The sequence below is a fragment of the Chaetura pelagica genome, unplaced genomic scaffold (genome assembly GCF_000747805.2).
Source record: "Chaetura pelagica isolate M959 unplaced genomic scaffold, ChaPel_1.0 scaffold17, whole genome shotgun sequence".
Taxonomy (NCBI): domain Eukaryota; kingdom Metazoa; phylum Chordata; class Aves; order Apodiformes; family Apodidae; genus Chaetura; species Chaetura pelagica.
The window spans coordinates 12,894,177-12,911,949 of record NW_009970726.1 but is presented as its reverse complement, the minus strand read 5'-3'; the positions used below and the strand labels follow the sequence as shown (position 1 = coordinate 12,911,949).

The 17,773-nt window shown below is 39.7% G+C and overlaps 1 protein-coding gene across 1 annotated transcript in view; it reads left to right on the top strand.

Annotated features, from left to right (window-relative positions):
- The window catches only part of DPP6 (dipeptidyl-peptidase 6), a 267,407-nt gene that overhangs the window by 109,194 nt on the left and 140,440 nt on the right, over window positions 1–17,773 (top strand). Inside the window, exons 4-5 of the mRNA XM_010007008.1 lie at window positions 9,239–9,333; window positions 11,956–12,030. Coding sequence (XP_010005310.1) covers window positions 9,239–9,333; window positions 11,956–12,030 — 170 coding nt within the window. The remainder of the gene's footprint in view (window positions 1–9,238; window positions 9,334–11,955; window positions 12,031–17,773) is intronic.

Here is a 17,773-nt window from a genome sequence, read left to right as displayed (position 1 = left end):
AGGAATGGTAGCTTGAGCTCTCAGATGAGCTAGCAACTACTGTGGCAAAAGCCCTAGAGATTTTATACTCCCACAAAAGTCTGTGTCGTGTATTTGGGGCTGTGCCACCCACTCCAGCCCCATTAGGGAGCTGGGATGAGCTGATCCACACTACCTGTTGTCCACACTTTGTTTTGCTGTTTAGATGCATGGTGAGACCATGAAAAAGAAAAGTGGGATGTGAATACAGGCATCAGGGACCCTTTTGTGGGAAATAGAGTTTAAATTGCTTTTGGTCTGTGCTGAATGTGGGAAGTTTGTGGCAGGGAATCAAAGGCATGAGTGTAATCTGGTATCTCCAGCTGTCCTGACTCGGGCAACCTAGAGGTCATCTGCACTTTTCCTGCTGTTATATCTAGGATTTGAAGAGCACATGGCATGAGCACAGGTGAACAGGAACAGAAGGTGTCAGGGAATTTTCAAGGAAGATTTCTCAGCTCTGGAATACACCAAAGTCAGCTCAGTGTGCTGCAAAGTGCCCCGCACTGCTGTCACTCATTACACAGAGATAAACTGAGAGCAACAAGCAACACGATGTACTTTTTTTACTGCTGTTGTTATGATCTTACAGCAGTTTTGTAATTGGGATGATTTGTCTTAGATGGAGTCAACATGGATTTACTTCAGAGAATTTCTCATTCATTTTTTCCTAATTGTAGTGTCTCTCTTTCCACCCCCAACCCCCTTCCCCCCAGTGTGTTATAAAAGTAGGCAGAAGCAGGGAAGAGGAGTTATTTGAAGTTGAAACATGTTCTCTCTTTCTCACATGGGCTTCAGCTTTTTGTGCCTATTCCACTAAGCTGTGATCTGAGCCTACAGAGTTCCCAGATTGGGGCTCTTTGAAGCAGACTTCACTCTCACAAATGAGAGGCAGCACCAGAATTGCATCTGGTTTCATATGTGAGACTGAAATTTCAAAGGTGGGCTCTGCCTGGCTTTCAGGCTTGCTGCTGAGTTTTTCTCTTGATGAGATTGGATAAGTTGGAGTATTATTATTAATTATTATTATTATTTATTTTTTCGTTTGGATCTTGGAAGATTTGAGATTAGATTTAAAAAAATAGACACAGACTGACATTGCTGATTTTTAAAGTTTTAATTTTTACCAGGACTCATCCTTCTTCAAGTTTTTGACAAGTCAATTTAAAAGCCTAGAGATGCACATTGATATGGGAACTTTCCTGAGCTATAACTGTATTTTATTTTACTGGCACTCCTGTAACAACACTATATTGGTGCACCAAGTGCAACTGTATTGAGGTGAGCAATTTAAACCACTTTTTATGTAATAAAGCACATTCTATCGTGTTGCACTTATTTAATGTACCAAGGCAACGTGTTATACAGCATTTAGCTAAATTAAGGCAAATCACCCATTTAAATAAGTTTTTCTTTCAGCCTCTCATGTGAAAAAAAAAAAAAAATAAAAAAAAAATTAAAAAATGTGGAAACAGTCAAAGGATAGTGACCCATAATGCCAGAAAGATTAAAATGAGTTTAAAGCTGTCTCCTGGAATTAAAGGCTGTTGGATGTTGTTAAAGGCAAACTGTTCTCTGTCCCCTGTTGCTCTCTTGCATCAGCATCATAAAGTGTAACAGATTCTTACTTATTTCAGACTAGCAAGACTGAAAAAAAAGGAAATTGCTGTTGGAGGGCAGGTGGATTGAAGACAGAAAAGCAGTGTGATGGCAGGAGGGTGTGATGAGTTACAAGTGCCAAGGTCTACAGGGACCACATTGCTAAGGATCAGCTCTCACTGAGGGTGAGGTGAAGCTGTGGGTGTGGAAATGGGCTTTCATTGTTGTCCATCTCTCGTGCTCCCTCTCTCCCTCTTTGTTATCCCAGAGCCAGCTTACTGCAGCACCAGGGAACAGCGAAAGGGAAGGCTTCCCTGCTTTTTCTCCCTGGGAAACATCTTGGTATCAAAGGATCAGCTCTCACTGAGGGTGAGGTGAAGCTGTGGGTGTGGAAATGGGCTTTCATTGTTGTCCATCTCTCGTGCTCCCTCTCTCCCTCTTTGTTATCCCAGAGCCAGCTTACTGCAGCACCAGGGAACAGCGAAAGGGAAGGCTTCCCTGCTTTTTCTCCCTGGGAAACATCTTGGTATGGGGGGGGGGAATTTTATGTTCAGATGTTTATGGGTACGTGCTATAAATATGAAATAGATGCACTGCAGCGTGTCTTGAAAGAAGAACAGGTCATAGTATTAAACACATCATCACAACATCCCTCTTTTCTACCTGAGGTTGGGATTGCATCTGTCTGGATGCCTGAATAGGTTTCCATTGGGGATTGATTGTGCCTTTATTTTGCATTATATTCTATGTGGTTAAGTTTTAGAACAGTTAGGGAGCATGCCTGGTCCTAGAATTTGTTTAATACCTGTTCTCCATGCTTTTCTGAGGAGTAAACTATACCTGGCCCAGGAACTGCAGGTCCTGGGTTGGTCCAGTTAGGCAGATATTGTCCCAGTGAGTCAATACCCTGCAGCCCTACTAAATAAGATGTAATTTCCCTTTTCATGAAAGCAGTAAGTAAAATGAGTTTTTCCCTAAGCCTGTCTGTGTTCATCCTTTAACTTGTTCATGTCATGTTCCAACTTACTCCTTTTCTTGGTGTTTCTTGTTAATGTTTGCTGTTTTTTCTTTTTCTGACTGTTTTTATTTCCTATGTGAATTTTCCCTGTTCTGTCACTTTACTCTCTGCTTCCATTATTTACCAAAACCTCAGGCTTTTTCTCTCATAACCAGTCTCTGAAGATAGCAGGCTGTTCTGGTGATGCATCTGGCAGGGTTAAGGGTGTTTTTTTTAAGGTCTTGGTCCCAGGCACAGCAGCCTGTTAGCCTCAGCCTGTCCTGTATCCTCCCCTGTGTCACACTTTTTTTGCAGGAAATCCTAAGTCCCCTCCAGTTTACTTTCCATGTGAGGTCCTCACGTGAGCTGTGTGGAAGACTGGACTTAGCAGACCCTTCCCTTTGGCCTTGGTGTGTGGCTGCTGGGGTTGAGGGCTGTGAGATGGCCCAGCCCACTCAAGGGGCACCCCTACTCCTTTCCTCACCTCTGGTCTCCACCTACTGTGCTGGGGCTCACCTGGCCCTTCAGGAAACTTGTTTGAATTATAAACAGGCAAAAGATATATATATATTTTTAAATTTATTTCCACTCCCTCATCCTCAGATATTTTTCTGAATGGATGTGACTGTAGTATGTGCCATTGTCAGTCTGAAAATACCAACTCTGTCTGAAAAAACATCTGCTCTGCTGTTGTACCCTTCCTGCCCATTATCTTGTTGGATGGTGAGCACTAACAAGTTCTGTCTGCCTGGGAGGACTCCAAGAAACCCTTGGTTGGTTCAGGCACTGCTGTCATGTCAGCAAAGGGGGCTCAGCCTGGCTGAGGCAGAGCCATGACCTGCACTGGGGTGGGCAGGGCTACTAGGAGGCTTGTCCTTCAGAAGTAAGATAAAAATAAAAAGTCCTGACTGCTTTGGGTCATTGAAAACTCCACAACAGCTTTTCTTTTTTGGAAGAGAGAGGGTGATAATGTCAGGCTGTTGACTCATTTCCAGCTGCAGTAACTGGCTTCATTAGGTTGCAGAGAATGTGGTGTTGTCATTCCTTACAAAAGTCAGAGGACTCTCTCAGGGCTTCCAACCCTAATGTAAAGCCCACCAGATGCAAACCACCTGCCAGGTGCTGTAGGTCATGCCTGAGGTCAGGTCTAGCAAGGATTTTCCTATTGCAGCAGGGATGAGATATAAGAGCAGAGCTTCCAGTCCTCTCCTGGTGCCCCCAGGACACTGGCTGTGGCAGCACAGGGCTCTGTCCCAGCAGCACATGTGGCCTGGTGCAATGTGACCTCAGTTCCCAGGAGTGACACAGAGTCACTCCCGTGGGATGTGCTGCTGTCTGCTCTCTTGACACGACATAATTTGTTTGCCAGATTTGCTGGTCATGCTGGTATCTGGAGGCTTATTTGTCTGAAATGGTTCCGAGCAATTTAGGATTTAAATTTCCTTTATTCCCTTAATCTTAGGCATTGAGAATGATAATTCCCCCAACACTGACTTTCATCAGACTCATTCCATTATCTTTCCCATCTGTTGATCTGAAACTGACTTGAGAAGTTGCCTTTTCCTCTGAGTCTCTGGCTTTGAATGACTACAACTGTCCTAACTGTCCTGATCCTACTTTCTTCCTTTCTGTAACTGTTACTGCTGACTTGCTGCATGTGAATTTTCTAACTTTTTTTCCCCCTTCTTTTCATTCATCGGCTGCTAAACAGATAGAAAATTACATCTTCATTTAATATAAATTTTAGAGCTGGATTCAAAATCTTATTCCTTCTCATATTTTATCACATGGTTCTGCTTTCTGTAATCTCTGACAAATAATGAAAATTCTCCTCAAAAGCATGCAGGTCCTTCTCTTATCTTATAAAGCAGTCTCTCATCTCTGATAGTGTGTGCTTAGTCTTGTCAGAGAAGCTGGAAACCCATAAATTCAACTTACTCCTTCTAGAATTAAAATTGTCCCAGATTTCCTGGTCTGTTGTGATGAGCTCTTCAGTCTGGTGCCCAGTCTGACACACAGCAATGCACAAGGAAGTGATGTTGGCTCAGACAATGCTCCTCCAGCCCCGTGTCAGGTCTCTAGCCACAGCAATAGCTGATGTTATGTTAGACTGGAGCCTGGCTCCTTTCAGTGTTCCTTGATAAGGCAGCCATGCATTAGAGATGATAGATGGTTTGTCCTGCCTGTGTCCTTTAATATCTGTCAGTTTATCAGTTCTCCATGATTTTTTGTACTCCTTTATTTTATATCATGGCCAGTGATACCTGCTGTCCTGTTCTCCTGGTGGTGCCCAACATTCTGTTGGTTGTTCAGGCTGCCTCTGTATATTGAGCTGGTGATTTGGGGTCCTTAAATGATACCAGTGATGGCCTCATGATTTTTCTCCTGAGTTTCACCTGCCAGTTCCAGGGTCAGCATGATGGCAGCACCTGTGGACAGGTTTCCTGAGATCCCATGTCTTTTCTGATGCAAAAACCTTGGGAAAGGTCAGCCAGGGGTCCTGCCTGAAAATGCAAAACCTGCCCTGGGGCCATAGCACATAATGCACTGTTCTCTCAAGAGCAATCCATATATTTTGTTTTGTCTCAACCTGTAGGCAGAGCTGCCAGGCTAAGCAGACCCACACCTGTTCTGCTCCCAGTGAGGGCTCAGTGACTGCAAGGGACACAGGCTCCTTGTCCCTAGATCTGCTTTCTCTCTGTGCATATTTCCTGACTGAATTTAAGAAAGATGTGTACAAAGAGGCTGGGAAACTGACACTGCAAATGTATCACTGGTCTTGGCTTTCCTGATTTCATCTATTCTGCTTAACAGGTTTATAAAAATTTTGGCCAAGGCTCCCCCATTTCTCTACACTGACAGCACTGAGGCTGCTCTGTTATTTCTAGTAATCATTGCTTTTTGTAATCAGTCACTTTTGTAAGTGTGACTAGATATCTATGTCTACACTCCCAGACACATAATATATTTCACCAGACAATTTCCTGGAAGCTGAAAGAGGAGGAGGAGTTGGCAAAGTGAACTCTGCTGTTGAAGAAATCCATTATTTAATGGGGTAAATGGCTTTATGCCCAAAAGTTACAATTTTCAGCATCATTTACACTGAACACCAGCCCCAAAGAAAGACAGGTATAAAAAATGAGATGCAGTGATGACCTTTATCAGCTGTGGTGGCAGCTATAAATCAGGCTGCAAATTCTCATCAGCTCACTGGACAGAATTCATTACAGTCAGAGGTTGCTGCATTGCTTTTTGTCTTTGGCTGAGGTATGTCCCATTTAAAGAAACGATCTTGCACTGGAACAAATCACACATTTCAAAACACAAGTCCAAGAATATTATTCATTTATTCTTTTAAGGACTAAGATGATATGACTTATAGACCAGTGAAACTTCACAGTGTTTTGCTTGGAATATAATGCAGATCAATTTGTTCTTTTCTTAAGTAGACCAATTTTCTGCTCATTATTTCAGATGCTGTGTTGGTGGCTTGTATTGAATATAAAAGCAGGATTTACAGCCCTAACAAATCAGCACTGCTTCATTTATTCTTCTGTATTCATACCAGAAATACATGCAGCAGATTAGCACCTGATTTTAAACTTGTTACACTCTAACAAATAATGGGAAAGTCTTTCATCTCCTGCTTCCAGCTATGGAGCAACTTTTATGTGATCATCTTAAAGTTTCCTCATTTGTGGAAGTGTTATGTTTTTTTTGGAGCACAGGGAGCAATGAAAATTTAGGAGCAATGTCATTATGGGCAGTAATGGAACTTCCATCAGTTCATGCATTGCTCAAGAAACAGTTATCAAGTAATAAGAGCCTCACAGACTCATTAGATTAATAAACTGCTTTACCTGGGTACTGAACTTTGAGCTGAGTTTCATCACTGGTTTTATTTTCTGTAATTAGGAAATATCCTGAGAGGCTTACTATTATCCAAATGCTTTCCTGGCACATTTAAAATGTGATTTTTCTGTCTGGTACTCAGTATGTAATTGGAAAACATTTTATATTCTGGAGATAGGGTGATTATTAAAACAGTAATCTCTTTCCAAATGCTTGATAATTAGGTAGTATTCTGCCTCTCAGCTTAGTTATTCTTATTCCTGGAATACCTGAAAATACAAATTTGGACTGTGCATTTTCATCATATAAAAAATGATGCTTCAGCCTCAAGGAACTAAGGATATAAATGGGCAAGGTGTGTAGGGAGCATTAAAATCTTATATTGTATCAACTCCTAAATTGTTTACATAAAGGCATTTCTTCAGTAGAAGATGACAGAGAAGCTGGAAGTTGAAGTTGTAAATCAGTCAGTGATGGAATGAACCCCAGAGATGTCTGTTGTCTGGCCTAGGACAGGAGCAAATGCTTAGAGAAGATTTTAAAAAGAAGGTTAATTTCTCAAGGTGATAATTAAGGATATGCTTCTACTCCCTCACAATCTCAGGTTCAAGGGCTTTCTATAAAGTGTCTCCCCTCAAGATCCATAATCTGTGATGGATTTTTCTTCCATTTCTCTAATTCTTGTTTGGACTGAAATTCAATCCTGGCACCTGCTCTACTCTGGGACTGTGACTTCACAGATTGTTTACCTTTGGCATGAAGAAATAATCCCTTTATTTGTGTTGAACCTGTCACTGGCTGATGTCATTTAGTGCCTCCCAAGATTTATTTTGGAAAAGGCCAGGAACAAGCTTTCATTATTTATCTTCTCCATGCTACATAGGATTTTTTGACTTCAGTCCTAGTGCTGTTCAATCAGTTCTTTTCCAGGTTGAAGAATGTTTGTTCAGTCATAAATCATATGAAGTAATATTTTGAAGTCCTGAATATAATCAGTCATGCTTATGAAAATGCCAGTCCCTTGGACAACACTCCAGAACTAATGACAAAATGTTAATATTGTCAAATCCAAACAGGAACTGTCTTCATTATTCTGATCTCAAATGTAAATCTTAATCTAATTCAGATCCTATGTTTTTTATTCAGGACCAAAGCTGTTGATAAAATTTATTCCATCATTAAAATGAAAAGATCATTTGAGAACTTTGCCAAGGAGTCTGAAGGGCTGTTGGTGTGATTTGGACACTGAGGATCTTAAATCTCTAAAACCCTATTGTTTGGAGAGGATTATCTGTATTGCAGCAACAATTTAGCCTCACAGAATCTGATTCATCCCAATCTCAGAAGAGGTTTTTTTTCACCTATGCTTACATGGAAACTTGTGATATGTAGGAGATGACGTTTTATTGATAATAAATGGAATGTGGAAAATTTTTATCTGAACTTTCGGAGCATTTTACAAAGATGGTTAATGACTGTGATGAGGATTGTCCTCATCAGTTTAGAAATCATAAAAAGACATGGGTAATGAAGGATTAATGCTATGTTTGTACACCAAAATTTTGGAAGAATTTGGTCTCTGGACCCAGTGTTGTCTTCAGCTGGGGATCCTGAGCTGAGCAGTGTCCATCCATTTGTGACTACAATGAGTTGGGTCTGTGCTTTAATGAATCTGGTAGGATTTAAACTTACTTTGCCTCATCCCAGGACAACCCATGGGTAATGTTTAACCATTCATGTGTCACTCACACTTGCAGGATTCACCCTGGAGTACCACAGTGAAGGTAGTCAGTGAGGAGTTGCTTCCCTGGTTGAAACAAGAGGCAGAAGTTTGGTAGGATACATCACACTTAGTTTAGCCAGGTTGCAAATAAAACCTAGCCTTCTCCTGAGGCTGTTAATGGCAATATGCTCAGGACTTACACTTCATGATCCTCTATCTGTAGGGCAGTGCATGTGAGCACTGATCAGTCTCAGCTTTATTTTATAACATCTGACAAGATCACAACGCTTTATTGTTGTAATGGCTTTTCATCCTGAACCTTTGACCTGCCACCCAACCCTTATTTGGAGTCTCCTTCACACATCTACCCCAGGCTTTCTGTTGAGTAGGTTTGAACTGAAGCTTTGAACTGAAGACATTCTCCTGGCTGTGCTGCAGCTACTGCAGGTGATCTTGCCCAGATGTCTTCAGTGCTAGGGTAATCCCAAACAGGAACAAACTTGTTGTCTTGTTCCATGTGAAAATGGCAATTTATTTGCATGAATCTCCTTCTAATATTAATTTGCATGACAAATGGCAGAGCTGAAAGATCTGCACAACATTAGGTTCAACAATCTGCTATGTTAGAGGGTAATTTGTCTTTAACTTTCAGAGACTTTCTAGGCATTTGACTTATTAAATTCCTACAGAGATGGAGAACCTTGGAAATCTTTAAGCATAAGGACTGTTTTTCAACCCTGTTCTTTTCTACACTATCAATATAGCAAGCTGCCTATTTGGATTGAAAACAGGTCATCCTCTTCCATTCAGCTCTGAGACAGTGTGGCAGAATAAAAATCTGGCAGAATAAACATGTGACAAGCACTAACCATGTTGTTTAATGACTAACCTGGAAGCCACTTTAACATCACAGCAATGGCTATATTAAAAAATAATCCATGTTCTTTAGAGAAACGTTCCCAATGGTAGTTCGGGTTCAAGCCCGTAATTAGATTCTACACAGACAATTTCAAGAGTTCCTTAATGTTCTTTTCTTTTCCTTCTTGCAGATCATGAATTCATTTATAGAAACCAGAATGGCACAGTGATTCTGAGGAATGTCGAAACTAACAATTCCACAATATTAATAGAAAACAAAAAAATTGTAAGTATTTGCTATAACAAGTAGCAGAATTTCACACTTCTCTTGCAGTTGGATCAGTAAAGCAGAAAATGACTTGGGTTTCAACTTCATGTATTGTCAAGGAGAAGCAACACACCAGTGATACTATGGGCTGTGCAATGGCTGATAATGTGAAATTACACTCCAGCTTTTGTTGTTATTCTGCACGCTCAGTTTCTTTCATACTACAGAGAAGTATCATATAGATATTTGAAGCTAGTCTTCCATATCATATATAATTGAAAGATGCATAATTCTCATCTTTGCAGGCTTCATAGAAAAGACAATTGATAGAATTTTTGTCTGCTGATAGCACTCTCCACATTCCTCCATGTAAATAGTTCTTTTCTTTTAAGTTGTGGATTTGCTGATTTTTATTGCCTAATGGTTGAAATGTAATTTCAGTGTTGTTGATGAATAGTGTTGATGAATGGAAGTGGAGTTGCATATGAGAGAAACCCTAAGGAACTATTGGGAAAGTAAGTTAGTAGGTGAGTGAAAATGAGTGAGAAGGAAATAAAATCACAGGTAATACAGAGTACAATGAATGTGTTTTGTAGCTGTTTTGTAGTAGTAGTAGGAGATGAAGCCAGCATTGTGGCAGAAGTTTGTACATTAAATGTCATTACATTTTCAGTATTTCCTGTCAGTTAATTTCCAAAGTGAAATACACTTATGCTTGCTCCAACAGTGAGATATGAATCCCACCATCCTGGTAAAATTACCTCTTATGCAGTACCTACCAAAGGTTTTTATTCATTTGAGGTGTTTTTGTTGTACCGTATCATTGCAAAACTACAAAAGCAGAGGATGACTAACAGAGTTACCTTAATGACCCAAAATCTGCAGAAAAAAACTATAAAACCACATTCCAGGTGTTTGGGGTTTTTTTTGCAGTGTGAGTACATGACTTACACAACGTTCAAGTACAGTATTAATTCTTTTTTAATGGAACAAATTATTGTTGCAGAACCCAACCCTCAACTTCACATGCTGCCATTTCACCTTCAACCTTTGCTACACCACATAAGCAATCCTCTTTTACCAGAGCATAAGACCTTTCTTTAAATTCTTTTAGGAGTAAAGAAATGAACTGGTTTCCTCTAATGCCAAGGTTTGTTGAAGTCAAACTGCTTTCGTTTGGCCTCTGTTTATTCCCCTGGTTTTTAATTTGTTGCCATTTGTAAGAGAAGCACACAGTTAGAAGATAATCCTACTTTTTCACGCCATGATCTGATTTCTGCCTGTCCTACCCTTGCTCCTCTGCCCTCTCTGTAAATAGACCTGCAGAACATCACCTCCACATTAATACAAAAATTCCCAACACAAGACCTGCTGTTACACCTCATCTGGACACATTGCCTTTGTCCTTCTTACCCAGCCCTGGGTCAGAAAAACCTTTGCAACCTTGGCATGTTTTCTTTTCTGCTTGTTATAAGATTAGATAAAATCCATCTTCATGAAGACACTGCTGGCTCTCCCACTCCCCTGGCATCTTCCATTCCTGATCCACACTGGTCCATCAACCCATTATGTCTCCCAGGGAGGTGGTAGAAGCCCCATGCCTGGAAAAATTCAAGGTCAGGTTGGATGGAGCTTCCCAGGCAACCTGATCTAGATGAAGATGTCCCTGCTCACTGCAGAGGGGAGTTGGACTAGAAGACCTATAAAGGCCCCTTCCAACCCAAAGCACTCTATGATTCATCCCTCCTGCCTTTGGCCATCCCCTGGGCTCCCCAGGCACCACCTCCAGCCATGCTGTCCTCCTGGTGGAATGCTGTGCATTTCCCTGCAGCCCCAATTCCACCCTTCTAATTTGCTCCTTGGGAATTTCTCAAGGATTTGCAGCTAATTTGTTCGGTGGGAGGGTGAGATTTAAAAGGCAATGGGTGAGTGGCATTTTAGTGGCACCTCTCTTTGACCTTGGTGCGCCAGCAATGGATTATACTGATACTCATTGAAAGGAGGAGGGGTGTCTGCACTATACAAGTGATAAGTGGAGCAGGGAAAAAGAAATTCCTGACAAGTCTGAGAAAATTTGGCTTCTCTTCTTGTTAGTAAGACTTACAGTAGAGTTTTTTTACGAAACCCAGGTCAGGGTGCACCTGGAAGGCTGTGTCACCACAGCATCCCAAAGATTTTACCTAGGGAAAATGGGATAGTTTTCCTTAATCAAGACAGATAGTGGGCTCACTTTATAATAATTACTTCAGCAAGTATCTTCTGTTTGTTATCTCCAGCACTTTGGCCAGTGACTGCAGGGAATGAGAGGGAATTAAGGAGCTGACATTTATCAGGGTTTTCTCCTACCTGCTGCCCACAGCTGCCCCACCACCCACTGTGCAGCAGGTTTGTAAGGAAAATTCTGACTTTTTGAGATAGCTGCCTGGTCTAAGACACGATGCAGTTGTGCTTTCACTTATGGGAGCATATATGTGCCTATATAACATTTCTGTGTCGGGAAAGGAGATGTTTATTATTCTTCAAGACACTTAATCTGGCAGTATTCTTCATCATTAGAAACATGGCCATAACAATTCGTTCTAGATATTATTTGCCTGAAAACTGAAAAATATTTATTTCCATTTCTGATTTGTTTTCTAGGTCTCCTTAAAGGCCATTCGATACGAAGTGTCACCTGACCGGGAATACGCACTTTTTGCTTTTAATGTTGAGCCAGTAAGTAAATAGACTTTATTACAAAATATACAGCCAGTGGTGGGCTTTTTTTTCCCCCCACTTCTATTACATTAGTATGACCTTTTTAATTAATTGCTTCCTATGAAACAAAGAAAGAAAACCCCTCACTTGGATGTTCTGAGAGCATGTCATGCTGCCATCTAGTAGAGGAGAAAGGTACAAATTACACTGTAGAGAAAACACTGCAATTGCCACGATTTTATAGGCTTTGGAAGGGGGATTGTAAGGACATGTCTTTGCTACAAGGATTTCTATTCCTCTTCTGAGTGATTTTTTTTTACTTTTTTTCCCCTATGGTGCCTTTTTCAGTCACACTATAAATTTCTTCCCAAGAACAAAGAGCAACTGTCAGTGTTTCCCACAACTGAAATAATACATTAATTATGGTGTCACCATTCCCAGTGCTGCAGTTAGGGTTGAGCTATCACTTTCATTATAAATCCTTTTCTTCAGAGGTTTAGGTATAAATCATTTGTAAGAAATCACTGTTGGGTTGCCACGAAGTTTTAGATTAGGGTGAATTTTCGACCAAACTTCAAAAGAGAAAAGTGTAATGAGTCATTTTAAAACGATGACTAAAGAATCAGACACATGGGAAGCAGTTTTTTGGCCATGAATAGTATTTCTTTTCTTTTTAAATTCTTCTGGTATAAGACCTGAAATGTTTGAATGATAGCTCTGCTGTATTACTTGAATGAAGTATAAGCCCCATACATTTTGTTTCCATAATCTACAATTGCTCCTATTCCTCAAAATGAAAGTAATTCATTCACTAGCAACTGTAAATCTTCTTCCATAAAATAAATCTAGTTTTAGCCATTATCCAAAGGAAATTTGTTGGTCCTCTAGGTAGTAGGAGGTTGTGGCTCTGTTGCTCATCTGATTTCTCTATTGTTGTCTCTGCAGTTATTCATGACTCACACTGGTATAAAAGTCTGGATAACTGTGCCTGGTATTAGAAGAAGTCAGAATAAAATTGTATCAGAAACCTTAGGGGTAAATCTTAAAGACTTTTTTGCTGGGAAATGGTTGTTGGTGCAACTTCACTTACCCAGAGCTTAGCAGAGTTCTAGACAGAGGTGGATGTGGGAGTGGGAAGTTAAATCTAACCATGGGGAAGACAGCCTGATGGGCACTGGGCAAGCAAAGCCTTTCCCTGAAAGCCCCCCTGCCTTGTGTACCAGAGGTGTTTTGTAAAATTCAGTTCTTTCAGTGGAGGTTGGCCTTTGGCTGTGGCAACCCTGTGCTGCCACTGCTCAGATGCATTGTGCAAAGCTGGAAGAGCCCCAGGTGGTGAGGGCTTCCTCAGTTCCTCTGAGGATGAGAGAAGAAATTTGGAAAGAAGATCAGAAAGAAAAGAAAAAATATAACAGCAGAAAAAAAAAATTACATTCCTAAAAAGTAGTGAGAAATTATTTTCCAACCTGAATAGTTCTATGATTATCTTTTTATTCTCAGCCTTTACCCATCGAGGGCTGCACATAGAGAATATCTGCAAGAGGCAAAGTTACAGAGGCTTTTGAAGCCCAGACTTTCTGTTCCCCCTGCAGAGGAACACTTGATGCAGGCAATGGAGGAAGAGGAAGATGGGGAGGGAAAAGGGATAGATTGGAGGCATTTCCTCCACATCCTCCTCTCTACATTTCAGTGCTTATGTATCTGTGATTTTGGGGTGCAGGCAAAACAGGGGGGTTGGTGCTGCAGATACCTGGCTGGAGAAGAGACCAGAACACAGCCAAGGTGCTTCCTTCTTCACACCATGTCTTCTTCCAGAAGGGAAATCTTGATATGGCAAGCTGGAAATATGACCTTGGAAAGATTTCAGGATGTGTCTAGACATGTATTTGGTGTAAGACAGCACTGCAAATTGTTCAAGTATTCATATAGGAGATTATGACAATAAGAGCTCCTGAAGTAGTCTTCTGAAACACAACAAAGCAAAACTAAACCCCCTTCTTTTTCCTTTAAGATTCAAGTTTATAGAGCATACAAAGATGTGTTTTTTTTAAGAAGCATGCTGATGGAGGGGTAGTAAAATTCACTCTTGAATATTGCATTCTAAAACTGTGATGGGTGGTTCCCTATTAAAGTTGCAATAACTGTTAAATTACTTATTTTGCTTTCTTCTCACTTGGTATGCAGACTGTGGCTACAAATAATTGCATGTTAGTTGGCTTTTCTCATTTTCTGCATTTCAAATTGTATTCTTGGACAAAATTCAAATTACATTGTTTTCTGCAGCACAAGAAATTGATTAGCAAACCCTTGGGCAGTTGTCCTTGTTGCAAAGTCAGAAGGAAGTGTGTTGGCAAAGGACATTTTTTAAAGTTTAATTCTACAAATGCTGGCAAAGAAGAAATTCCTTGAAATTATTGTGTACTTATTGTATAGATGTCAGAAAGTGCTGCTTTATTTTTTGCCTTCTAAAACTGACAGGTCCTGCCTTTTGATTATTTATGGATATTGATGTTTTAATCATTTTTTAACACAGTACAGTTGTGCTGCACATACATATGTGTAAAATATCTTAATATACTTTGCATGAATTAAGAATTTCTCTCCATTGTAATATGAATGGATTCACCCTCTTCTTAATACCATCTAGGAATAAACAACATAGAAAAGCATAGTGTTTCACTGCAATGAAGTGAAATATTTTTAAGAAGAATGCTATAAAATAATTTCCAGCCAGTAATTACTTCCTTCTAAGGTTTTTCCTTTTATTTGCATAGAAGCATTTGTGCTCAGTGTTGGGTCTGTAACAGCAGTGACACCCACATTTGATTGACACATCTCTGAACGGACAGAAACCTATTTTGCAAAGATACAGAAGCAACTAATGTGTATTTTCCTATTGTATCACTTCATCATCTTAAAGGAGGATGTATTAAAGCGTGTTCCTTAAAACATGTTTATCCCAGGAAGCCTGGCAGGTGGTTGTGAGATGGGCGTGGGTACCTCGTGGCTAGTCGGGCTGTCAGGTTTCATTCAAAATGTTTTTTTGCAGTGCTTATATTTACAGAAGTTTAATCTTTCAGACAGCAATATTCTGGGTAAGCCTTGTGCTAATAGGGAGCTTTTCTAACCTCAAACACAGAAGATTTGATCTTTTTTCTGGAAAGGTCATAGGGAAGGCGCCAGGCTTCTGTGGCTAAAATGCTCTTGTAATTTTTCTGTTGTTTGGTTGGGTTTTCTGTCTTTAAACTACAGCAAGGTCCAACCCGAGGCTGAAACCACAGGGTGAGGTTTTGGGAAAGGGCTGGGAATAAGTATACCCATGGAGAATCTGTGATTTCAAACCATCTTTCCCCAAAACAAGTGTGTGGGGCTCTGGCTGTAGAGTTCAGTAACCCTAAAACACAGAAGCAAATTGGGGTTTAGCCACAGCATCTCAGCAGAAATGTGCAGAGGGTCAAGGCTGTCCCTGTTGGTGTCAGGTCAAAGCCACCCTTGCCCCACATGTGGCTCTACTAGTGTTGCTGGGTGAGATTCATGCTCCCTGCATACTTCCCAGAGAGACACAGAGGTCTCTGATGTTTGGGCTGGAATCACATTTGTGGGTCTCTGTGGTCTCCAAAAGGCATTTCCTAAATAGACAAGTGTCAAACCACCTCTTAAATGAATAAATCCAGTAGCATTTCTGCGAGTGGGAGAGTGATGAGCTAAGAATAATGATGAGTAACCAACCCCCACGGGCTTGTGTAGCTTTCTGTGCTCATTGGAGTCAGCCAGTGGAGTTCATCTAATGGTGATAAAAAAAAGTAGAAGAAAGGAAATGAGAATAAAAGTGATTTTCTTGAGTGACATGGTGAGGCATTAAATAGAGAATATTTAATTGCCTTTGTTATGAATAGCTGTCACTGTAATGCAGGAGGGGAAATAAAGTGGCCGAGGTTCTCCTTAAAGCTATTTGTTCTTCACTGCCAATTTACCAGTCCACTACTGTGTTTGAGCTAGTTAAGAACAATTACACACAGGAAATCCTGGCTGATTAATAGCAATCAAACAGCAGAATCTTCCAAACAACCATTAGGGCTTAGAGACAGTTATGGCTGATCCAGAGGCTGCTATTACCTGTTTTACAGTTAAAGGAATGCATCTTATCATGCTGAAAGCTGCAAAGAAATAATCATTGTTGTAATTAGAGCAAGTGTTTTAGGGTGGTTTCTGTGGTGAGATTAGTATTTGTTTTCATGGGAGTGGTGGGACCAAAGAGACTGCAGAAACACCCAGTCCAAACCCTGGACTTTGTGTTTAAAGCATGAAGTTAAAAAAAACAAAAAAAACAAAAAAAACCAAACCACATTATTTAAAGAAATAATCTTACTATTTTTTCTATTTATTCAAAGCTGGTTATGTGGAATAGAAAGGTTTTGTGATTGTGGCTCCAATTGCTCTAATTAGTTATGTAAAAAATAAAATAATCTAATTATTATTATTTCCTAAGCATTAAAGAGTATAAATATTAATGAATCCTCACAATGTCCTTATGAATTAGGTAAAAACTATTATTATGATAAATTTGCCTCTGAAAATTAGACACTGTCATAGCTATCATCAGTAATACTTCTAATATTGTAGCTATGATATTTATTATTTAATTGAAATGAATTTGCCATTGCTAGAAATAAGTTTGCATAAACCTGTTTTCTTTCTGTGGCAATAAATATATTTCACATTCACTTTTTTCATTCCCACCCAATGTTGTTTTCAGGAACAATGAAAATGTGTATTGATTACACCATATAAAGTGAGGACAGTTAGAACATTTGTACGATAAAATAATACCATTGTGTAGTGTTTTGTTTAATTTTTGATGTTTGTTGTAAACCAGTAGAATATTTGAGTGGAGCATTTTGGGGGAAGAAGCTTATGTTTTATTTTTCATATCTTCTTCTTTTTCTTTTTCATATGAATGCAGTTTTGAGTCTTTGTTGCTCATAATCAGGAGTCCTCTACTGTAAAGCTGCACAATGTAAGGGGAGAGTTGACTATTATCATATTATCAAAGGCTAGTGGCTAAAACCCTTTTCCCAACATTTTCAAGCCTAAAGCACTGCAAGTTTGTTTACTTATGAGATTGGAACCTGATGATCTTTGAGGTCCCTTCCAACTTTAACCATTCTATGATTCTGTGATTCTGATAATAACTAACTACACTTTCACTTCCCACATAAAAAGGAGAAAAAAAATCCTAATAATTTAAAGTTTATATTAATTGAAATGTTTTTCAGTTATTTCATCTGTGCATGTGTGTATCTTTGAGCAAAATATCTTCTCTCTTCTCATGTCAACAGAGCACTGTAGTCATTCAGTCAAGTTATTAATGAATTAGTGGAACCACTATATATGCTAAATCTTGGGTGTTTTTCATGAGAACAACATTGTCAGTTGCTTCCCACTCAAATAAATATTACTTTATAAATATTACTAATACCATTCAGCTAATATTTAATATTGCAGTGAAATGCTCTCAACTTGTAAAAATTGCTCCATTTTTATGAGTGTGCTTACATGGGGTTTTAGTGAGGTCTTTCTGAGGTGCCAGGGCTAAAGGTGGGGGCCCTTCTTATTTCTCCTTCTTCTTACATATTCTTAGGTCCTCTTTTGGGTCATGTTGTTTGAACAGCCAAGATCAGTACAGTAAATATCCTTTTTTATTAATATGCTTTTTATCATGTTTGTAGTGATAAGGAGAACAGAAGTGCTCCAGCTACATTTA